At 44.1% G+C, this 23972-nt stretch overlaps 1 protein-coding gene across 1 annotated transcript in view; it reads right to left on the reverse strand.

Annotated features, from left to right (window-relative positions):
- Nucleotides 1–536: 536 nt before the first annotated feature.
- Nucleotides 537–23972, reverse strand: part of ptch2 (patched 2) — a 28663-nt gene continuing 5227 nt past the window's right edge. The window contains exons 3-23 of the mRNA XM_063886915.1: nucleotides 17720–17909; nucleotides 17561–17630; nucleotides 17372–17463; nucleotides 15230–15338; nucleotides 15034–15120; nucleotides 14778–14899; nucleotides 13695–13842; nucleotides 12579–12710; nucleotides 12314–12469; nucleotides 12103–12195; nucleotides 11875–12000; nucleotides 10698–11085; nucleotides 10053–10577; nucleotides 9363–9505; nucleotides 9050–9230; nucleotides 8671–8951; nucleotides 6965–7102; nucleotides 6341–6483; nucleotides 3096–3495; nucleotides 2451–2991; nucleotides 537–2306 (exon numbers count right to left, since the gene is read on the reverse strand). Coding sequence (XP_063742985.1) covers nucleotides 2272–2306; nucleotides 2451–2991; nucleotides 3096–3495; nucleotides 6341–6483; nucleotides 6965–7102; nucleotides 8671–8951; nucleotides 9050–9230; nucleotides 9363–9505; nucleotides 10053–10577; nucleotides 10698–11085; nucleotides 11875–12000; nucleotides 12103–12195; nucleotides 12314–12469; nucleotides 12579–12710; nucleotides 13695–13842; nucleotides 14778–14899; nucleotides 15034–15120; nucleotides 15230–15338; nucleotides 17372–17463; nucleotides 17561–17630; nucleotides 17720–17909 — 4100 coding nt within the window. The 3' untranslated portion in view covers nucleotides 537–2271. The remainder of the gene's footprint in view (nucleotides 2307–2450; nucleotides 2992–3095; nucleotides 3496–6340; nucleotides 6484–6964; nucleotides 7103–8670; nucleotides 8952–9049; nucleotides 9231–9362; nucleotides 9506–10052; nucleotides 10578–10697; nucleotides 11086–11874; nucleotides 12001–12102; nucleotides 12196–12313; nucleotides 12470–12578; nucleotides 12711–13694; nucleotides 13843–14777; nucleotides 14900–15033; nucleotides 15121–15229; nucleotides 15339–17371; nucleotides 17464–17560; nucleotides 17631–17719; nucleotides 17910–23972) is intronic.

The following is a 23972-nucleotide window of genomic DNA, read 5'->3' on the forward strand; positions in this document are numbered from 1 at the left end:
TGACCCCTTAACAATGCACGTTGATAACAGAGTAGGACCATTTGACCGGTGTATTTAACAAGCAAACATGGTCCGTTTGTATGTTAGCTTGTCTACATTTGTGATAACAGTCCTGACCCCTTGAGTGCAGGGTCACATATAACCACACACAAACACACACAAAACGACAGGCAAAGGCCACAGAATCACTTTTTTCATTCAATTTATTTTGTTAGTCAAATTTCTATAGCAGGTGAGGGAACATAACGGTCACATAAGGGTTTTTTTCTTGAGCATAGTTTTCAGAAGTCACAGTGTTTTAGACATGGACAAGCACATTAAAAAAAAAACTGACAATGAAGAAGGAAGGGGCAAGAGGAAACTTAGAAACCATGTGTTACAGTGACACAATCCTACACACCTTCTCCTTCATGATCCTCCAACTGCCCCCTTTGCTCCACCAAATAAAGGCCTCTGCTCTAAAGTGTTGTCGACCCCTCCCTCCCACAACCCCCCCCCCCCCCCCACCCCAAAATGCAAACAAAACAAAGCAACAAAACAAAAAAGAACTCGGCAACAAATAGATATATTTATATATAATATATATTCACTCTTTAAAAATAGAACTTCAGTCTAGATACTAACATCTGTACAAACTACAAAAATAAAATTTTAATATAAATAATTTATATGGCATGACATTAACATTTTTTTCGAAATAAACTACAAACCAATGCAGGAGCTTCCCCCTCAACTCCCCTCCCTTTTACACTCCTCACCCCTGTCTGACAACACCTGCTGGCGGTCTACGGTCTGATAAACTGTGAATGGTGCTTTGCTCATTCTGTTTGATTTTTCATAACTGCACAGTAGCTACTACATCTTTCTTTCATATGTACAAAAGAAACCAAAGCTGCCACTTTAATGAATTTAAAAAATAGATCTGCAAGTTTTTCCCTGCAATTTAACCTGGCAGTGATGAGACCAATACTGAACAACATAAACAACAACGAAAACCTTGTAAAGCAAATTACATGAAAGTCCTAAGAAGGAATGAAACTGTCATGTGGACTATATGAGGTTTGTATTAGCAAATAGAGTGAGACATTAAAAGTGAGCAGGTGTGAGTATTACAAAGACTAAACCAGTTTACATAATATTTGCAACAACATGAACGTGTTACAACCCTAACGCAGGCAGCAAAGAAAAAAGAAGAAAATAATAATCAAATAAAATCACTCCCTTTGCATTAGATTTTATAATTCCCTTTCAAAGTTATATAAGAAGGTGAACAATTGTCAAACACAAAGTGACAAATGTGAACTTCACCCACTGTATAGCTTACAAAAACTGCAGAAGAAAATAAAATCTTATCACAGCTCCTTCAAGTAGTTCAAAACTGCAGAGGGTGTTGGGACACCTAGAAAAATATTTGACATTAAATTAGAATTAGGTGTGACCCTGCCAGATAGGTGGACAGATGAAGGTCTACTACTGCTTTTTGACAAACATTCTGTGTCTGGTAGAGACAAACCACATTAACACCAAAGCGGGAGGACATAATACTGAGCGCTGATTGCTGTGATAATAAGGAAGAGGGGACAAATTGAAGGCACGACGGTTACTACTGAAAACAGTATGTGCTGTCGAATTCTCTGCTTTTTGACAGAGAAGATCTATAATTAAAATACAACAGAGAGCGTGTCAGATGCAGAACACCTCACAATAAAATACTGTGTATAATATACTGAAATAAACCAGAAGGGGAAGAGAGGGTACTGCATTTTTTTAAGGCAAATTACTTAAATGTTTTTGTATTGTAGCAGCAAAAAAATAAAAATAAAAAGAACATAACAATTACAATTAGAAATTAAACACTGACCATGTATGTTCAATAGTCTAATATCTTCATAACATCTGACTTTTTGAGGACACTTTTTACATATAGCACATTTTATTCTATACACTGTGGGGCGAAAAGAAAATCAACCGATCCACAAAAAAATAATCTTTTACATCTGAACTTTTACACGAGAGTATACCCAAGTTATACAGTACTCTTTTAAATAGCTTCCTTCTTTTTTAGTATTAAAATATATACTCATAGATTTATATAATTCTTAAAACGTCTTTTTTTTCTTAATATGTCCTTGAAATAAATCCTCTCCTTTGTGTGTGAAGTCTATGTACAGTTGAGAGTTCAAGACATGATGTGATGCCATTCGAGGCGTCAAGGTGCTCTGGGGCAGCAGCCAGAGACTCGGAGAGAAAAGGAAGGGCGTGTGAGAGAGTCTAGCAATCTTTAGTTGCCTGGATCCTCAACCCACCTACAACAGAAAAGCAAAGAGAGAAAAAGGTTAGATATTGCTAAATAGCATTCATACGCAAACAAATAAATACTGGAAATCGTATTCAAAAAACTAAATGTTTTTCTTCATTTGTTTTACGGTTATCGTCATTTTCTAACTCACCTTGAGTCTTTCCGAGTTTATGCTCTGTCTGGCTCTGTGTTGCTTCCAAGTCCTGGAGCTCTAAAGAGTCTCTTTTACATGAAGAAAAGTTTGTTTTGTCACCACAAGTCCTCTTAGCAGCCTCAAAATAGTCCGACTCACTGTCCGTTTCAAAACCTTCATGCATGTAGCCTTGGTAAGCCGTTCCCGGCAAGGTCGGGTGCACAGCCACCGTCACCGAAGCTGTGGCTGTTACCATGGTAACAGGTCCCCCCGTGGAGATTTGTTGCATCGGCAGGGCCGAGTTGCTATTAGTATAGCTTGGCCCTTTAGTCCTGTTTGGCTGAGGCCCTCTGCCGTTCTGCACCCTGGGTCCGCTTTGACAAGTCCTCCCATGAAAGTGAGGTCTGTCGCTGGTTAAGTGTTGTGCCGAGAGCCTCTGGAGGCCCGGCTGCTTGTTTCCATCCCAGCATGTAACCTGGGATCCATTGTGGGAGGATTCATTGAGCGGTTCGATCCTTCCACCGGTTCCTGCTGCATTTTCTCTGAACGGCTTCACCACCTAGAACAGATACAATTTCATCGTTAACCTTTAGAAGAACACATGAATTTGAAGAACACACAGTAAAGTGGTTTCTATCTTATCTGTGTGGACATGCAGCGTACCGTAAGTTTGGGGAAGCTGGGGTTCTTGCTGGCTTCCAGCAGTATGTGAGATGTTGTAGTTGGAACACTGGATTCTATGTACGCACTCCGATCACAGTACTTGTAATCCTCCTCCCCGATCCCTGACGTGCTGGTCATTTCCGAGTAATACTCAGAGTCTGAAGACTCGGAAAAAGCCTGTTGACGAGACACCCGTGGGTTGTGGTGGCTCGTGTAGTATCCATGGTGGGTCATTGGTGGGGGCAGTGGGGGTTCAGGGGAAGGCGTCGGCAGGCGGCTTGCATTATCAACTGGGGTGACCTCAGCCGGAGGGCCCATCATGGACAGGAGGACTGGCAGAAGAACCAAGCCATTCAGCATGCCCAAAACAGTGAGGATGGCCAACACAGCAAAGAAATACCTGTAGAACGAAGAGATGAGGGACGTTAGTTTGATCAGGAACCTAATGTATACACAGAACAAATAGTTTCCTATATCCAATCTCTCTTGGGACACAGGCACAGTCACACAGACCCACAATCCTTTCATTCGTATTTTCATTTGCATGGTTTTTAGGGATTTGGCCAAAGTTCAGATGGATTTAGAGTGTCAGACAAACTCTTGAAAATGTTGACAACACTGAACATTTGTCGTACATCTTAATTGTATGCATTTTTTTTTTCTTTGAGAGCAGCAAGAAAATACCACAGTTACCAGATGTTTTATATGGACACACAAACACATATGCGCGTGCACAGCTCTAAACTCACACATAGTTGGCACATGAGGAAGGGAAGTAGCTCAGGGGAAGAAGTCAGGGAAAGCCCAGTGTTTGTGTATCAAAGGCAGGGAGGGCAAACCTGATTCCCACTCAGTCCAACTAAAACATGCTTTGATGCCTCTACTGCTGCCGCTACAAGACTTGTCTCTCTCTGTATTTCAGAGAGTGTGTGCGTTTTTTTGTGTGTGCGTGCATCTCAGTGGAGCTTTGAGGAGGCCAGGGGTGGAGGCAGGCCACAAGAAAGAGCTCCCCAAGAAAATTAGAGAGGACTCCACTTAAACACTAACAGAAAGCAGAAAGAGAGAGACAGTAAGATGCTAACCACCAGCCAGACATAAAGAGGTAAAAGAAAAAGGGAGGAAAAAAATGATTGTAGGAACGAAGGGAAAAAAAGCCAACAAGGACGGGAATAATAGCTGTGTGTTGTTCTGGAAACAAGCTCCTCTATCCTGAATGGACTTCCACAATTATTATTACTACTACTTCACTTGGCAAAGGTCACCCTTCAGGAAAAAGTTTAAGGTTTGCATGTTGGGTGGGATTTCACAATTTCCTTATTCGCACCAATTTCGGCCCCCCACTCTCTCTGACATATTTTCTTCTTTAACCTCTGTTCTTGTTTTTTTTTCCTTTAGAAGAAGCATAACACATGTCATCCTAACCACTTTTGACAAAACACTTCAGGGGGATATTTTCATTTTCTCGCTGTCTGCTCAATCCATGCCTTTCAACCACATGCAGATATTTTATCTGAGCGCTTTATTGAATCAAAGCACAGATGCTAAAATCAGAAATAGGTTGTCGCTGTTTTAGGCACAGCATTGGCCTCCACTTGCTTTATTCCAAAACAACTGTTTTACAGTGAAGAAAAACAAAAACAAGGGAAGAGTAAGACAGAAAGAAAGAAAGTGAGACGTTTGTGGGACCTCCAACAGTGTCTCGCTGTTAGGAATTCTGTTGTTTATATAAACTGTAATCTTTTCCATTTGTTGTCAGGGCCTGGGGAGCTGTGTGTGTATGTGTGTGTGAGAAAGAGATCGTAAGTGTTTACATGTCTGTACATATGTGCGTTTCTTTTTGCGTGTGTGTGCACTCATATATGGCCCGCATGTGCGTGCATGAGAGAGAGAGAGGACTCTGAGCTGATCTATGCTTGCTGTTTATTCAGTGCAGTACAAGGCCAGGGGATGTTTACAGCAGTATATTTATGCTGCTCCCCAGCTAGCCAACACTGGCTTGCCCCATTCACCCGACCACAGCTACAGCTAAACAAGACCTCCAACAGAGATACTAGACCCTTCTGTCTCTCTTTCTCACCCCTCTGAAAAGGATCTCTCACAGAACCATGGGAGAAGAGAAGAAAAACGTAATGCTGAAAAATGCTGCTCTGAATTTCTTTTTCCCAGTCCTACTTAATATTTACTGTCAATGTTTCCCTATTTACACCTCTTTATCTTTTCAGTCCAAAACTGTGGAAGATTTGTTCTTCTACCCACCCACCAGGACTTCATATTCTTTAAAGGAAGCCACCCTCAGAGTATTTCTCCTCCTTTCCATACTTCTGACTCTGTTTCTGCAGAAAAACTGGGCTTTTTATGTCATGGAGGCCTGTTGCAGTCTGTGAGCTCAAGGTTGTGGTTTCGGGTTTGGGCCTAGACCACATTCAGCTGAAAAACATTGAGCTATTTGCCTTTTTTCCACTCTGACCATGAAACAGTGGTAGAAAACACACAAAAGTACACACTATGTGCAAACACACACGCACACTGAGGGGAGTGATGTCTGTTGGTGGGCTTCAGACCATCTGACTGCCTGACCGGTTCAAATTTAGCTCCAATTTTTATTACGGCACCCAACGTGGAGGGACTGAATGCCAAACGGATGATAGGAATTTTTACAGATTCCCCCTTGTATGTGTGAGTGTGTGTGTGTGTGAAAGAGATGCAGTGAACGAGAGAGAGAGAGAGGGAAAGACATCACCCAGTGGGTAGCAGAACACTTCCATGTTTACGAGCAGCTGCTACACACCCTTGATGTTTTCCCCATTTGTTGTGCTATGAGGTTAGGCAGACGGGTGTGTGTACTCAGAGTGACAGAACCAGGTGCATATTTGTCACTGTGTGTGTGTGTGTGTGTGTGTGTGTGAGCATAAATAGGGGTATAACATTTCCACCTGCATGCACCCCTGACCCCCCACTAAGCTTCCTCCCAAAGTAATGATGGACAACTGGCTCCTTACAAATACTACCACACACACACACACACACACACACTTGTGGCGGAAAACCAAAACACTAAAGGTAACAAATGGGCTGTAGAGGCTATCGCTGTGTGAGTTAGCAGCGTCACTCATAAGTAAAAACACACACACACACACACACACACACACACACACACACACACACACACACACACACACACACACACACACACACACACACACACACACACACACACACACGCACACACGCACACTGCTTCTCACCTCATGATGAAGTCAAACTCTGACCCTGCCAGCATGAGAACGCCCAGCAGCGTGGAGATCGCTCCGTCGACCACCGGAGCAAACATGTGCTCCAGAGCCTCTGCCGAGCGCTTGTTTCTGTTGCCAATCGCTGTCAGGAAACCCTGCGGTGGAGAGGAGAAGAAATGAGTTGGAAATCTTGCCGATCACACAAAACTAGTGCTTGCGGCGAGGCTTGGCATTCCTGCAATTTGGTTTTGTTGGGGATTACTACACTACACTACAAGACAGTACACTATGCTTGAAAGCTGCCAGCATGAACCAGGAAGCCAAAAGTTTCCTTGTAAATCTTTAATCACACTTAGTTTACCTTTTTCACTTTCCATTTCAGGCATTAAGCCACAGGACACTTAACAACAACTAAAATCTTTGCAATGCAGCTTATTGCTTTTTAGAAAGTGGTAATAAATAAATCCTTGTTGCAAGAAAAATACATTCAATAACAATACATATTAAATCAAGTGGCCACACCTTTGTAGAAGGTATTTCACTTTTAAACCAAAGCATCAGGTTTCAAGTAAAGTAGGTGTTTAATTACAGTTAATCCATGTGTGTAATCTTGCTTTGTGCTGGGTCTTCACTTACCAGTGCAATGTGAACGGTAAACTCCACTCCGATGCCCACGGAGGCGATCAGAATGACTACAGGTATGGCGCTCAGCTTGATGCCAATTAGACCCATGATGCCAAACAGCTCCACTGTCATCATAGCCAAGATAAACACCTGAAACGAAAACAAGGAAACAAAGTGTTATAAAGTAAATCATTTTCAGCTGCCATTATTTGGGAAACATACAATGAAGAGGAAACAAGCAGTAAAACAAAAATAAAAGCATGTGAACAATAAAAGCAAATATGCCTCTACTAAGTGACTGAATTGAGCCCTATTGCCTCTTCACCCCACAAAATCTTTGACCCTATGCTCAGGGTATCAACCACATGGCATCAAATTACCCAGCCCGAAGCTAATGCCTTCCCCTCCTCCCTCCCTCCTTCCTTCTCAGAGGTGGTTGAAATGATTGACAGCGCCTGAGACAACAGAGTGTGGGCACTCTGTCATTACCAGAGCAGCGTATACATTTGTTTGTGTTTGTGGAGAACAAATGCTCTGGTTTTTCACTAGATAGCAGCCTGTTCCCTTTTCTTTTTATTGTTTCCGATATTTTATTGAAACATCTTGCAGTGTAATGCCTTGTTTTGGTTGACTCATAATCTTAATAGTAAACATGCAAAGTTACTGTAAACCGCAACGCAAACAACAACAACAAGGCTTAGCAAACAAGGAGGAGAAATCTGTTCCCGGCCAAAGGCAGCTTTTGATCCCAACGGGGGCTCTTAGTTTGGGCATGGTTAAATTGGAAATGATAGAAGCCGTTTTTACTGCTCGACCACATACAGGCACGGTGAAACCTTCACAGGCAGGCTGATGCTTAGAAACCGTACGTGCATGTAGCCGTGCCTCTCCCTCTCTGTCTGAGGAGACTGTGTTATATTGCTGTCTCAATCAGGGCTGCTAGGGACCGCTACTTAAATTAAACACATTCCAACCTAAACCGGCACTGTTGTTGAGCTACACTTCAGCCCCCCCAATGTTCAGGGATATGTGGATTTGTGTATGTGTGTGAGTTTGGGGGGCCCTTAAGGACCACCAGTCCCACCAGCTTGTGTGTGAAATGTTTTCCAACTGCTGAACACTTAGACTGTCTCTTTCCCTCTTTCTCGCAATCTCTCTCACACACACACACACACACACACACACACACACACACACACACACACACACACACACACACACACACACACACACACACACACACACACACACACACACACACACACACACACACACACACACACACACACACACACACACACACACACACACACACACACACATCCCTGATGGATGGGTTGAGCAGGCCAAGGTCGCAACTGGGCAGATCTGTCCTGTCCTTAAGTCTCTCCCTCTCCCCCTGACAAAAGCAGTAAGGGAGTTGGAGGTAGAGGCTTCAGGAGGGCAAAGCCTTTCTTGCTCCTTTGCATTTCCTTTTCTATGGCCGGCCCAGCCTACATTAGAATGACAAAGGTCCCCGTGTGTGTGTGTGTGTGTGTGTGTACTGGCCCTCCGCAGAGAAAAAGGGGCCCCCTAGACAGCGTTATTGAGCTGTGCTTAGAAGGGTGAGAAGAAAGTGAGAGGAGGAAGGGGCTAATGATGTTGTTGTTGTAGCATGAGTGGGAGGATGAGGAAAAGTTATGATGAAGAGTTGTAGGGAAAAATGATTGCTTGCTTACAATAATGCCGGCAGTCCAGGGGTTGAGCAGGAGCATCGCACACACCAGGAAGGTGCAGGCCAGCACCACGCTGATCGCCAGCAGGAACCAGTGTCTGAGGCCGATGTACTGCTCCCAGAACAGGAATGGGTATCCGTTAGGGTAGTTTAACACGCCCTTGCGGCTAAACTCGTCGCAGATGGCCCGCACGCTCTCGATGGCCTCCACAAAATCGCTGGCCTGGCGAAGGCCGTTTAGGTAGAAGGGGAACTGAGCAAACTCCAGGGGCTCTGCAGCTGGGACTGAAGAGAACATGAAAATAAAAATGAGATTTAAGATGATTTACTTCTTTGATTTGATCCACTTTTGCCAAAATAAATGGTTGAAATAGGATACTTACTGCGTAGATTCTCCCCTGTAGTGTCATACTTGTCGTGAATCCACTCCCGAGGATGGGGGTAGAAGTTGGCCTGGGAGGCTGCGTAGCCCAGAGGATCATTACTGACCCAGACTGTCAGGTAAATGTAAAACACCTCTGCAGGGATCAAACCCTCTGCATCCACCAGCCGTCGAGCAGTCAACTAGCGCAAAGCAATTAAAAAATACTGAATTAATGGACATTCATGTATTGAGTTTTACTCAAAATGACAGCTGATAATGTATTACACTAAGCCACACAAGTGGATTCCTTTTTAGAGCTCTTGCAGACATACCTGGCTGTAGTTGAAAGGCTCTTTCTTGGATCCGGTCTGGATGAGGAGCTTGTACGCCAGCGCTCCGTCCTCTGTGCCGTTACGATAGCTGTCAGAGGTAATCCTGCCTGCGAGCCAGTCAGCATCAAAAGCAGACTGAAGACCTACGTGTGAGGTAAAACACGCACAGCAAAGAAAAGAAGAAATGAGTGTGGCGGTCATTTATAATCTTTCATTATCATGAAATTATTTGAGCTTTCCTGCATTTATCTCTCTGCTATCTGTGGTGTTGAACATGTAAAATATCAAGTTTCCTTTTCATCTGTTTTTTTTTTTTCTGGCTGGGATTGCACAGTTCAGTTATCACTTCCTCCTGACTGGGCCTCTGACATGTTGTACCCTAAGGACACACACCCACACAAACATGCAAAGATAACCTACGACCCTAAACCCTCTACTGCGCCACCCCTGAGCCCAGGTGGACGAGGGTAAACAGAAGGGTTGAACTTTGATTCACCCTTTGCACATTTTTACATCTGTGAACACACATACCCATTCGAGCCTGTCATGAGTAAAGAGAGTACACCTGAAAAAACCTGGTGCACCCTTTACCAGATCCTGACATCATTATCAAAAACTTTCAGGGGAACAGAGAACCTTATTACCTGCCTCACTCAAAAGATAATAACATTACTGAGCTTGTATTCCTACCTCTGAGCCAGTCCTGGAAGTAGTGCAGCCACATGCGGGGCAGTTTGCTGTCGCTGTCTCTGACCACGAATTTCACAGAGTTGAATGCGTTGTGAAGCTGAATCAGCAGCCTCTGTGACCGGGCGTAATCAAATCCATCCATGGTCACCAGGTACATGTTGTAGAAGGAGAAATACTTGAACTGGGCGTCGATGAAGTCATACTCCTTGGTGTCGCGTGGCACAATGTCGGTTAGGTATAGGCCGTCGTGCACCATGGTGGTCCCGTACAGGCTGAGGCCCAGGAGGCCCAGAAAGAGAATCACCACGATGGCTTTGCTTTTAGGCTTGAGGAGCAGAGGGGCGTATTTATCCCTGGCAAAGCTAGAAAGGTTCCAGTGCATGAAAGGCAGTGGGACGCACTCCTTTCCTGATTTCGAATCCTCCACCTGGGCTAGGAGGTCCCGTGTGGAGCTGGAGGTAGGGGTGAAGAGTTGGGAGCCATAGGGATCTGGCACCGAGGTGGTGGTGGGAGAAGGTGTGATTGCTAGAGAAAAGAAATACAGATACAAATTAGTGCTTGTGATTTATTCTGTCTATACTGGTTTCAGAGACCGCTTTATACACAATAACATAGTTGTCTGGATGTAAATAAAGCTTTATTTACTTGGAGAATGTGAAGTGGGGCAGATGATGACAGACGGCGGGCTGGTGGAGATCTGTGAGGTAGGTGGTAAGATGGTGACAATATGCTGTCCTGCTGCGTCACACTGCGTGAACGCCTGCACTGTGGTGGTGATTTGAGTGCTAGTGGTGATTGTCGATCCCGCCGTGTACTGGTGAGTGTGCGTCGTTGCCGTGGTAGGCGTGGGCGGCTGCTCGCCAGCGTCGGACAGCTCGTGAGGAGACAGGTGGATGACGCGGTCGGAGCAGGGGCTGTACAGGCAGCAGAGGACATCCAAACGCTTGTCCTCTCGCCGGTGGAGGTCCAAACTCAGGATGGCAGGGAAGATGAGCAGCACCATGGCAAAGTTAAACACGACCACAATGGCTGCCTAGGGAGGGAAACGGAAAAAAGAGAAAAACAAAGTGAGAAAAGACAGAGAACAGAATGTCAAATCACAGACACCACAACCCAGCTGGGGAGAGTCAGGGCTCCTTCTTCTTTTCTCTTTTTTTTAGTATCTCAGACCACAGCCCAGAGACTAAAGAAAAGCCTAACTCTAAATCACCAGCCAGGAATACTAAGCGAGCCAGAAGGGGAGAAGAAGAGAGGGAGAAGAAAGAAAAGAGCGCCAGAATGAACTACTAGAAAGACTGAGAGAAAAAGAGCAGGGAGGTAATATATATGTTGCGAGTCTGAGTGAAACCATCACCCTTCACCACCAACGCCACTGCCTCCCCACTCACCCCAGCCCCTGAAGCTGACATTCTAACTGGCTGTGGTTTCCAGTATGTGTGTGTGTGCGTGTGTATTTTTGTGCCTGGTTGTGTGTTTCAGACCACCCACAGTTAGTCACAGATCAGAGCAAAGCGCCTTGACAGGCCAGTGATATACTGTTGCACTCCTCCCTCCTTCTCTCTCTTTCTGTTCATCCCTCTCTTTGCTCTGATTATTCCACATTTTAAACGTGCACACACGTACACACATGCAAAAGATGTTGGCCCTATAGGTGCAGCGGCAATAAAAACAGGAACAAAGGCTTTCCTTGCTCTGAATGAATGTCACCTCTCTTAAGTTATCTCTTTAATTTTCAAAGGAGCCTCTGGTCTCTCAGTGTGCGATTCTATACATGTGTTTATGTCTGTGCGCATGCGTGTGGGGGTGTGTGTACAAAACATACCTGCAAAGAGAAAGCTCGCAAGGCAGGAATGGGTACGAGAGCAGCCATAAAGAATGCAATCATGTTGTTGATGGAAGTCAGAGCCACGCTGGTGCCAGTGCGACGCAAACAGTCTCCTGTCCGCTCCTTTAAAACAAAAAATAGAGAGCGTTAAGAGGGAAGGGGACGAGAAGAGATGAGATGAGAAAAGAGGAGAGGAAAAGAGAAGAGAATTGAGTCTTAAAATACCTTAAAGGGGATGTTAGTTCCAGCCACTGTGAAGGAATGAGCCAACAGAAACATGTCATCCACACCAATTCCTAGGGCCAGGAAGGGAAGCACCTGTGATGGGAAAGAGTCAGAATAAACAATAAACATCTAAATCTGGACTTTAAATCACAGAAAAGAGGCACACAGTAAGTTATCACATGAAATGATAGCAAATTCCTTTGTGTTATACCTGTGTAGTGGCAGCATTGAAGGAGAGGCCAAGCAGGGAGCAGAGACCCAGTCCTGCGGCCACTGACAGAGCCACTAACAGCACCCCGGCCAGCCCCACAGCACCCTGGGACTTGGAACAATCCCACCTTAGCATGGTCACACAGGCATAGGCCAGCTGGAGTGGAGAAATCCATAATTAATATGGGTATTTCTCAATAAAGTTTAACTTTTTTTATTCATTTACGAGCCAAAATCTATTTATTTAAATCATTTATAATGCTCACCATGAGGAGGTATCCTCCGGCCACCCTGATGACGCTGACATCGGAGAAGGATTTCATGATGTCGTTGAGGGTGGTGGTGGAGAAACCTTGGATGGACTGGCTGGAGTTGGATGGGATACTCTGATGAACCACCTGGAGGATACAAATCATTTAATCATCATACACTTCTTAATTGTTCGACACATTACCTAAATAATTTTCAAGATACTTAAAGTACTTGAGGATCAGATCTGCTAAATTAACTTTTTTTCACATGAAAACACACTTCCTCCCTTTAACCGATGCTACCCCATATTTCAGGGTCTAAGAACAGAAAAAGCCCCCTTTTCATTTGAAATGTGTGAAAGTGAGTCTGTGTGTGTGTTTTTACATGTGCTAGCATGTGTGTGAGTGCGTGTGTATGTATGACAACTGAGGAGTAATGAGCACAGATGCCAGAGGTTGTGAGGTCAAAGGTGAATAGGATGGGATCACATGGCTTGGGAGGCTACTCGCTCTCCACTCTGTGCCACAAATGGACCAAAGCCCCCAAAAAGCCATTAACCTGTTCGCATTTAGTAATCATTTGCAATCTCAAATAGGTTTGTTTTTGTTGTTTTATGTGTCACGAGGAGGTGTTGTGTTTCAGCCAGTTTACGTTTGAGTTTGTTACCCCTCCTCCCATGCACATGTCCCTCACTCTCCTCCCTCCCACCCTCACAGTGGTGGGTGTCAGCTATCACAGCAACAGCTTGTTCCTATAACTAGGGCTCTGACATAGAGAGATGGTTGGCTTACCACACACACACACACACACACACACACACACACACACACACACACACACACACACACACACACACACACACACACACACACACACACACACACACACACACACACACACACACACACACACACACACACACACACAAGCACACACACATACTGGTCTGCCCAACAGTTCCCTTTACAAGGTATTTGAAGACTGATGGAATTCAGACACACAATGTGTGTGTGCTTTTTGCTTTCATCCTTCTATTTCTCCTTGTTGACTAATCCATAGCAAGATGTGCGCATTTTCTTTTTTTACGAGTGAGCATTTTAATACATGAAATGTGTGATGTATGTTCGCACCTCCACAAATTTCCTCTGCCAGGACTCCAAGATGGCAGTAGCCTTATCTTCATTCCAGTTTATGTCGTGGATCTCGTAGTCATCTTTAAAGTGCTCATACAGCTGCTTAGGACTCATCAACAGGAACATGGTTTGGAGAGCCTCCGCACTGCAAAACAACAAAATACAGATGTTGGTTTAGGATACCTCAGAGATGTCTGGCACTTTTGCAACCATGGTTTATTGTGTGTTGAGCTGAAACCTCCTCAACTCCAACATTCATCTCGAGACTTGCACATTAAAGTAATCCACTCAGACTATATAGATGTTCTTGGTATGCCTTTGCTTCCTACACAGGAACATGCCTTTCTGTGAATGGTTTTGGGCAGGTGCCTTTTCTTCTAGGATCTTTCCGCCTGCCTGTCTGTCTGTCTGCCAATGTAAGCAGGTGTTATCTAGTCTGCCTGTCTGCCAGTTTCTCGGCTGCGATCCCAGATGTCCTCAGGTTTTCTTGGCACAGACGCAGCGAGTAGCAGCACTGCTGCTAAAAATGTGAAAGAAATGACCATAAATCACATCTAAGAGTAAGTGTGGCTCCTGCAGATGGGACTGGAATCCTCTTTCATTCAAGGTTCTGCTGGGCCTGTGTGGGTCATGATCTGGGCTTTATCCCAACGCTGTGAATCTATTTATATCGGCCATGCTTTTAAATCCAGTTGAAGTCAAAAGAAAAACACTAAAACTACAGGAAGAAAAAACCTGGAGAATGTCATCTTAAAATCCTAAACGTTTTTTTCCCTCCATCTATATCTGTTCCTTTTTGATCCCTTACACAACAGACGTGTAACAGTGTGGGGGGCCTATCCTGGACTGGGGTCATGCAGGAAACTGATGCCTCTCGGTACCAGGCATTCCTAGCATATGTCTGTTGGGTTATTAGGGGTTACACAGATTCCACAGTCATGGCGGCTCACAAGTTGACGGGCTGCCTGCCCCCCTCCACCCCTTCTTTTACTATCACTTCCTCCAATAACACAGGAGTAAACTTGAGACATATTCTGTAAAATCCCCAGAATCTGAAGTGTCTGATCTTTCTCTACACACCTCAGCAGAGTATCCTGGCTGCTCTTGACCCGTCCTCCCAGGATCAGCTCCTCCTGCCAGTGCATGAACTTCCGGCTGAAACCATGGCAACCACCCTGGAGACGCCCGGCAATGTCAGGACTCTGAATGGACGAGAAGAGGAGGAACAGAAGGAAAAACACAAAACAATATGTTAGTTGATTTTGTGGTTGTGAGCGCTACCTTCATCCACCTACAACTTCTATACAAGTTATACAATGATTGAACTTAAGTTTACCTCTCCTAGCTCCTTGTTGGGCGCACTGAGAGGGCAGTCAGGGTCGGAGGGGTCTAAACATGGCCTGTTCATATAGGCATGTCCCACCTAAGGAATTAGACAATGTCAGAAACGTCTCAGTATATTGGGAAAAACGTATGCAAATAGGCACTTTGTTCATTCAGTTAATCTGTCAGTCTGCGTTGTTGTTTCCCACCTGGGCTTTGTCCAACATCTCCTTAAATCCTTCTAGGGAAGTGAACTGACTCAGCTCCTCCATCAGCTTGACTGGATCTAGATTCATCCACTGGATATCTGGCATGCCCCTGGAGAGCAAAGACACACATAAAGTATCCACACAAACATATTTGACAATAACTTGAAGAAGTAACTGTAAAATAACTTTTTTATCACTTTGTGCCTGCAAGGATGCATGAAGCAGAAAACCTTAATTCTTTCATTTCAGTTTAATTCTCTCTCCCTGGGCCGGGCTACGCAGGAGGCTAGCTGCAGATACAGGATAAAATAGCGTTTATTATCCTGTTTCACGCTGCCACAATACCCGGGGAAAAGGCACGATGGCTGCATGCTCGCTTCCATTCCTCAATGTCCTGCACTGAGTCATAACGATTACCTCTGCCTCCCAAACATCTTGATAAGGAGGGAGGGATGGGAAAAGTTTGGGAGGATAGAGGGGGATATAGGTGAGGACATTTGTTCCTTCCCTTATTTATCTTCTAGAATATTGTTCGCTTCTACTCAAAATAAGTAATAATATCCTACATTATTGGCAAGATGTTATGATTCAGAGCAGGGCAACACTTATGATTGACATGTTCTGCAGTCCAACAATGTAAGAAAGAAGAGGGAAAGAAAGAGTTGAAAATAAAAGAATCCCATAGTATCCCAATCTCCCTCCAATGGCTCAGAGAGCTCCTCTCCTATTCCCACATACCAGGGTCCCTTTTGCTGCTGCTCGCAAAGACACTCCTTTATCAGCTAGTTTTTGCTTGAGTGAACCAGGCCTGGGCCCTTTTGTTTTTTCATAGATTGCTGCTCTTTGTTCTCCCAAGTTTTCTCTCTCTCTCTCTCTCTCTCTCTCTCTCTCTCTCTCTCTCTCTCCCTCACTCTTCCCAACTCTCTTCCCAATCTGCCTCTCTCCCTGTTCCCTTTTCTCTCTCTCCATCTCCCTCTTTTTTTGTTGCATTTAAAACTAGAGCTGAAGTGAAGCGAAAGCTGAGGGGGACACAGGCCTCAGTGACCACCACAAGTACCCTTTAGCTACACATGAAAAATGTGCAAATAAATCTATTAATAAATAACAACAGATGCTGAACACTGTGTGTGATTTACAGGAACACTTGGAAGACGTGTGAATCATCAAAGACCCGCTTCTCCCTCTCCGGGGATCTGCTTTTCACACAAGCCAACTGGGAGATGCTGAGGATGGGAAACTTGTTTGTTTCTGTATGTGCTGGCTTGTCATGCAACATACCATTGTCAGCTCAAGTCTGAAATCTAAACAAATAATTTGTTTGCAAAGAAACATCTGCTATGATCTAAACTATCTTTTATAAACTAGGGACTCAATTGAAATATCACTCGGACCAAAAAAAAATCCCTCTTTCAGTGACTCAATTTCTCAGGAGAACTTCATGGTGCAAAAGCAGAAGGAAAAAACAAAACAAATGCCCAAATACGCCCAGACTTCACTGTTAACCGTCTTGTAGCCTCTCTCTGTCTTTCTCGAGGGACTTGAGGCTTGAATACTGCCCATTTTATTTGTTGGACAACTTGGGAGCTGGGAGCCCGGGGCATTACCATGAGAATGCCGAGTGTTAGCCGTGAGCTGACAAAGCCGGCCCCCCTCCCTCCTCCGGGGCCCCTGCACTGATGGACACTCACTCGTAAACTGAAAGAATGCTTACCATTGTCTGACCCAAAGGGCTCCCCTGCCACCACCACCACCACCACCACAGCCGCCTCCCCGCCCTCCGTTCTACCAACCCACCACCCAGTTGCTGCTGCAGCCATCGCCTCTCTCTTCATCCCTCCCTCGCTGTATTTCTCCCTCACTTTCTCTCTTTGAATTTCTCTGTCAGGACACCCCCTCCAGTCCCTCTCTGGGCCCTAAAAGAACTCTATTACTGACCGCTGCTGTCAGTCACAGCACCATCTGACAGAATACTGAAAGCCCAACTGTATGTCTCCATCCAGCATGTGTTAAAAGTTACAGACCCCTCCAAAGGCAAGGCAAGTCGGATGGAAGCAATGACAGCAAAGGCAGAGCCAAAACTTTCTATGAAATGTTTTACTATGCAAAATAAAATCTAAGTCGTTCAAATATTCCAAGACTTACGGTAAATAGGCAGAGCCTCCCTGTAGTTTGGCCCCTTCCCAAAAACAGTCCAATGGGGTGATTATCATACAGGGGAATAGCTTGTCAATCATCTAGGATCAGGAAATAGAAAGGAAGCATGATTAAACATCACATTCAAGTAAATATGAATGTATAGGGTTAACAATTATCAATTAGTTGTGTACTTACCCTTTCGATCATGACATTTTCTATAATAGGAACTCCTGATTTATAGCATATTTTGTTAAGATCCCATGACCTGCAAGAGTTAAAACCATTTATTTAATATACAAGTCTTGGCAAAACACAAGGAAAGTTTTTCACATAACATGACTGTGGTCGACTTACTTTCCAAACAGTGACACCTGGACCTTGCTGGCGGAGAGGGCGGCCTCCATGTGAACCAGCAAAGCCTCCTGGGTAAGAATATTGGTACCCTCTTCTTTGGGGGTCTGGATAAGCATCTGTGAGGTAAATACTGACTCCTCTCCCTGCTTCTCCTTGGTGTAGCGAAGCTCCGTGCTGACCCGACTGCCAGCTAGAAAACAAGGAATAAAGGACAAATTAATACTAAATTCTTTAGATAGATAGATAGATAGATAGATAGATAGATAGATAGATAGATAGATAGATAGATAGATAGATAGATAGATAGATAGATAGATAGATAGATAGATAGATAGATAGATAGATAGATAGATAGATAGATAGATAGATAGATAGATAGATAGATAGATAGATAGATAGATAGATAGATAGATAGATAGATAGATAGATAGACATTAGCACATCATTTACTTAACACTTATCCAAATGTATGCACCGACACATTTGGATTGTATAACAAAGTGTGTTGCATGCATATATATGCACACACACAAGAGAACAGACACATATATCGACCAACGCCCTTGGCCCTCGCCAGTGTTGGTTTTGAAGGCACTTCACACAAGCCAGCGTCTGGCCAAGAGAAATGAGTAATACAGCTTCTCGTTGGCTCCCTCTGCGAAACAGATGTGCCCTGTTAGTTCGGAAAACCAGCCTTTCTGATGCCCCAGAGCCCTCTGCCACTCTGTCGGGGCATCAGATATCGATTTAGACTTTTTGAGTACTTGGGAAAATATCATGATGAGAGGAGAAGAGAAGAGTTGGTTAAGAGGGAACAGCAAGTGGTTGTTTTAATATGGCTTCCAGAGTTAGGATGAAAGACATCAAAGATATTTGAGATACGAGGCGACACAGGAAGGTAAATAGATTCATAGTGAGTGTTATGTTGGATGTCAGAAGTGGTAATGATGAAAGAGAGATAGATACAGGATAAAAAAAACTGAAGGAGAGAGGGAGAGAAAGAGGGAGAGGGTGAGCTATGTTGTGCTGTGCGGTAGACTCCAGCCCCCTAATTACAGGAGGTTGCCCTGAAAAGAGTTTGCCAGCCGGGGGGATCTGTGCCTGTGCCAAGTGGACATGAAACATGCCGCGCTGGATCACAGAGGGCCAGTCTGCCCCTCTTGCTGTCCCACTACATGACAACCCCAGAGAGAGAAAGAGAGGGAGAGAAGGGGGAGGTGGGGGAAGTGTGGAAATAAGGGCTACCTCCTTCTTAATTCTAACTCTTGTCACTCTTTAACTCACTTTCCCTGCACTCAATCCTGACTACATCTATTCCTCTCATACTCTATACTAATACTGTCTCCTGCCTCTGTCTTCCTCTCCAACAGTCTCCCCTTTTATTTCTTTCATTATTTCTCTCTCCCTCTCTTTTCCTCACGCTCTCTACACCTCCCCCAGCCTGTAGCAGGCTCCTATAATTGATGGGGAGAAAAGAAGAAACAAACTATTCAGGCTACGCCGCGAAAGTGTGAGATCAGGTTAGAACTCTTCGCCTTGGAGACGCAGTCCTACATTTCTAGGCTTCGCTTTCAAGGCTTTAATTACTTACGCAGGAGCTTCAGAAAATAAGGTCACCTCATTTATTTGCATTCATGGGTGTCTGGATTAGTGCATCCCGAAAAGAAAAACAAAAGTCAAAATGTTTTTGCTTCTCATTCTGAACATCTGGTGCTACAAAAATGTTCAAGACGAGAAGTTTATATAACAATTTATTTCCAAGAAGTCACACTCAAAAGCTCTTTTAGTTGAAAAAATAACGATTTTCCTTAAGAGCACTGACTCTTTGGGTTTATTTGACTTTTATTAAACAATTATCACACTGTCAAGTATATCTGACTTGGTGTAGAAATGGTGCTTAGAGGTACAGCTCTCCACTTCCTTTCCACACAGATTTCCAATCAAAAAAGGGCTACTACAAAATGGAACCCTTTCCGTTCGTAGACCTCTTTGACATCTGTTAAACCTTTTTTGACATTTCGTATGTTAACCTCTGCAGTGTGGGGTTTTGATCCCAACAGGAACTGGGTGGCTCGGAGAGACTCTGGCTCTGTAATTACAGGCCTCCTGAAGTAAATTATAGCTATTTGTGTCTCGTTCCTCCCATCTGGACCACCCAGGCAGCCAGTCCTCTCTCTTCTCGCTCTCTCTTTCTCGCCTTCTCTCCCCAACCCCTGGTCCGGCCCCAACCACCCAACTCTGAGCTCTGCAACCACTCCGATCAATTCAGCTCACCGTTCACTCCTGAAGTAACCTTGTCTTTTCTTTTCTTGTCTATCTCCCGGGTTCTCTTATTCCTTTCCTTCATCTTTCCTTCTACTTATTTCTCTTTCTCAGTCTTTTTTCAATCCCCCCTACCCTCTCCCTGCACTCAGCCAGCGCTCAACAGCCTTAAAGAGACAGTTCCCGGAAATGTTCCCACCCTAGGAAGAAAGCCCCTTTGAGTTTGGATACCCAGGATTTCAACACCCCAGTTGCTGGTTATTATAAAACATGAGCAATTTTGAAAGATTAAATATTAGTCCATGTTTGGCACCATGATCAACAATAAATAAAAAAGATTCACAAAATGATCACAAATCTTTCTAAATCACATCCACAGTTTTTTTCCTTGGATGTTTTTGAGAAACTCGACCACCATCCTACAAATTTTAGCAAACAACTCGGCTTTGCTGGGTGAAACATGTGAATTCATTTACAAGCTTCACCACTAAAAGCCCTTTCACAACAGTTACGACATTTGGAAAGTGAAAAGCAAATGAAAAATGTCACAAACAGCCCTGACATGGTTCCATGGCTCTGTTTTAAAATATAATGTATATTTAACGCATATCTGGTTTCAACACTGAACCCTGTCTCCACCAACCTCAGTCATTTCCTCTCCACCTGACCCCTCCATCACCAAAAGCTGAAATGTGCGGCATCTCACTTATGGCTTCTAGAACAGAGGAAGACCATCTTTAAAGTGGTGCGCTTTAAATGTATTCTATCCTTTTCTGTCTTCGTGGCTTACAGACCTAGTCCCAGTTCCAGGCCATACTAGGTCAGACCAGGCCACCATCAAAGTTCAGTGTGGTAGATTAGCTGGATTAGGGGGCCTCTGAAAGGCCCCACGCTGCTATGGAGGAAGACCCAAGACGAAGAGGGCTGAAAGTGACATGTATGCTTTTACCTCCTATGTAAAGCAATGGAAGTTACCCTTTCGGAAACTATGCAGGAAGGCAACTAAGATATAACGAGCAATTAATTTCTATAAAGAACCACCTTTAAAAAAAGAGGATGCAACAATATTTTTAAAAAAATGAAGCTATCGCTTGGGTCTGCTATCCATCATTAACTATTTCTTTACTTCCTTTATTCACTGTCCTCCAATAGGGGTCCTTTATTTCTTTAGATTTTCAGCAAGGGAGCCAAATGATGAATTCATTCTCTTGGCCTGGCATCACAAAAAACTCTTGGTCCTTTTGTCACATGTGGACCTACCAGAATCAGGACTGTGCCCCTCTGGGTCCTCAGCCCGGCCCTGCCCTGTGGCATTTCCTAGCCAGGGCACCGCCTAAAGCCAGCAGATGGGCTGTACCTCCATACAATCCTTCAGTGCAGAAGCTCCAGACTGAATGCCGACCCTTTTGTCCTTCAACCCCTCTATTTCTTTCAGATGTTTCCCAACAAACAGCAGAATAAAATAAAGAGGGAACGTTTTTTTTAAAAACAAAAGCAAATGGACCCAAACTTTCCCAGCCTGTAAAACAATGCCAGAGTTGGCTGTGGGAGAGGGAAGCTAGGGGCAAGACAGAGAAGCTGGCACTTTAGTATCTCACCTATAGAAATACAGTGTGTGTGGTGTGCGTGTGTGTGTGTGTGCGTGTGCGTGTGCGTGTGTGTGTGTGTTTTCACACGCTGTAGCTGTTCATTCATCTTGAAAGACAGTTGTGTCATTTTAGGAGGAGTAATACAATTTCATTTGCAAACACTAGAAAACAAAATTAATCTGTCATATAAACTCTGCAGCTCCCACCATTATGAACAAAAACCAAGCCTGAGATCATACCTTAAAAACAGTATAAAACAGTGAAAACAACATGAAAAATCAGTATCACTTATATTCTATTCAGATGTGCCAGTGGTGTTAGCCACACACATAAATTTCCACGAGGGTTGGCATTTAGGCACTTTCTATTTCCATATGTATAGGCTTGCCTCTGCTAATTATGCTAATCATGGACAGAGTCGGCCACTGTGAAAAATAGTCACATTAGACACTCCACTGACCGCTAATACTGCTTAATGTGTGGTTGAAACATACATTCATCCCTCCCTGAAAGGCAAAATTTTTCCACGTTGCTGGTCTCATTCAGAAGAGAAATGAATTTATTGAGCCCAGGAACCATTTCTTTTTTCACTCCCAAGTACCAAGATAATGTTCAGTCTCTCTCCCTCTCTCTCCTTTTACTTTTATACTTTCATGGTGTAAAGACAGAGGCAAATGGTGCAAACTCTAAAGGTGACTGGTGCCGCTTTATTTCGTTCAGACCAAAGACAAAGGTTGCTCTGCAGCAAAGGAAGAAAGGTTGCCACACTATATTGATTGAGTTTTTACTATCCCATTTTCAGTTGCATTGCAGCCTTTCTCAGTAAGCATTCAAGACTGACAGTCTGGTCCCTTTTTTATTAAAAGCTTTGGCAACAAAATAACCAAGCAATATTTTTTTTAAAAGTTATCTCTGTAAATGTGGCCACATCATGAGTTCTTCTGTTAAAATGTCTACTTTCAAAGTCAGGTAGTGAGCAGCCTGTGTTTCCTGTTTCATGGAGGCCATGTGTCTGTTATATGTATCTATAGCTGCTCAATGTGTGTTTATTTGTTGGGGGGTGGTCTTGGTCTTACTGTTGAAAAGTGGTGGGTGTGTGTGTGTGTGTGTGTGTGTGTGTGTGTGTGTGTGTGTGTGTGTGTGTGTGTGTGTGTGTGTGTGTGTGTGTGTGTGTGTGTGTGTGTGTGTGTGTGTTGGGGGGGATACTGAAAAAGGGGATGGAATGAGGGAGACTTGGATTGAAGGATGGCGGGAAGGGGGGTGAAATAAACATTTAGAAGTGACCCAGGTTGACTCTGGTCTTGTTTGTTCTCTCTACCAGTGAGGTCCTGGGCCCTGAGCGCTGGGAGTTTATTTATCTAGCTGGGGCACCACCGCGCACTATTCACCTCCAATAATGCCTCATAGAGCTCCCTTTCTCTGTCTGAACTGGGGTGCTGTGTGCGCTCGATGAATTATAGCATTTACCTGCTGTGCCGCTCTGAGGTTTGTTTAGAGAAACTGCTCCAAACACAGAAATGCCCACGTGTGCATTCACTCATTTACTCAAACTCAGACGTCTTTCCTCTCATCCAGACTCTTTTTTAATCAATCCAGTTCCTTGGTCTGATTGCTAGCTGGCTAGGCTAGCACTTCAGTCTCTATGCAGTCATGCTATGATCTTAACCTCCCCCTTTCCTATCCTCTTTCTACATGGCCTCTTTATGGGACATGTGGTGCGCCTGCTATCCGGATAGGCCCTGTCTCACTGCACTCATATTTGGACAGCTTGAGTCTGTGTACATGTCTGTCATGCCTCACCCAAACTATGCCAAGAAGGATGAGTTTAATTACTGTAAGAGAGTAAACACCACCATTTTTACATAGAGGCCATTTCTTTCCTTTCATTTCCCCAAAAACTTTTTCAAATGAATGTTGAATGTTAAATGGTGATACCATTTATACAGACATTTTAAGAAAATGCAAGCTTAGGCAAGTAGCTTCTCTTCATGCAAACACACCCTCTCCCCGTCCTTTATGGTGGAAGAAAGGCATGAAGGAAACAGTCTCACACTTGATGTTTGTTCAAGTGAGACAGGCAAAAATACAGGCAAAAAAAAAAGTGTCAGCTAGCTGTAAACCTTCTGCCCTGTTCCTGCCCCAACCCCCCAAAGTCTGCTCTCATCCTCCTCCTCTTCCTGCACCTCTCTTTTTATGATCTCACGCTCTTCTGCTTGTGGACAATGCAGACTGGCTCACACAAACTTTCGCACTTTCGAAGGTGACAGGCTGTAAAACATACATAGCAACATGTATGTTCACCAAATGCAAAGCTTCATTTAATAAGAAATTACACACATTGTGGGATTATAGAAATATAATGTTGTCCAGGCCTTTAAATAATTGATGTTGCTGAAGGAATA

This window comes from Eleginops maclovinus, chromosome 6 (assembly GCF_036324505.1).
Source record: "Eleginops maclovinus isolate JMC-PN-2008 ecotype Puerto Natales chromosome 6, JC_Emac_rtc_rv5, whole genome shotgun sequence".
Taxonomy (NCBI): domain Eukaryota; kingdom Metazoa; phylum Chordata; class Actinopteri; order Perciformes; family Eleginopidae; genus Eleginops; species Eleginops maclovinus.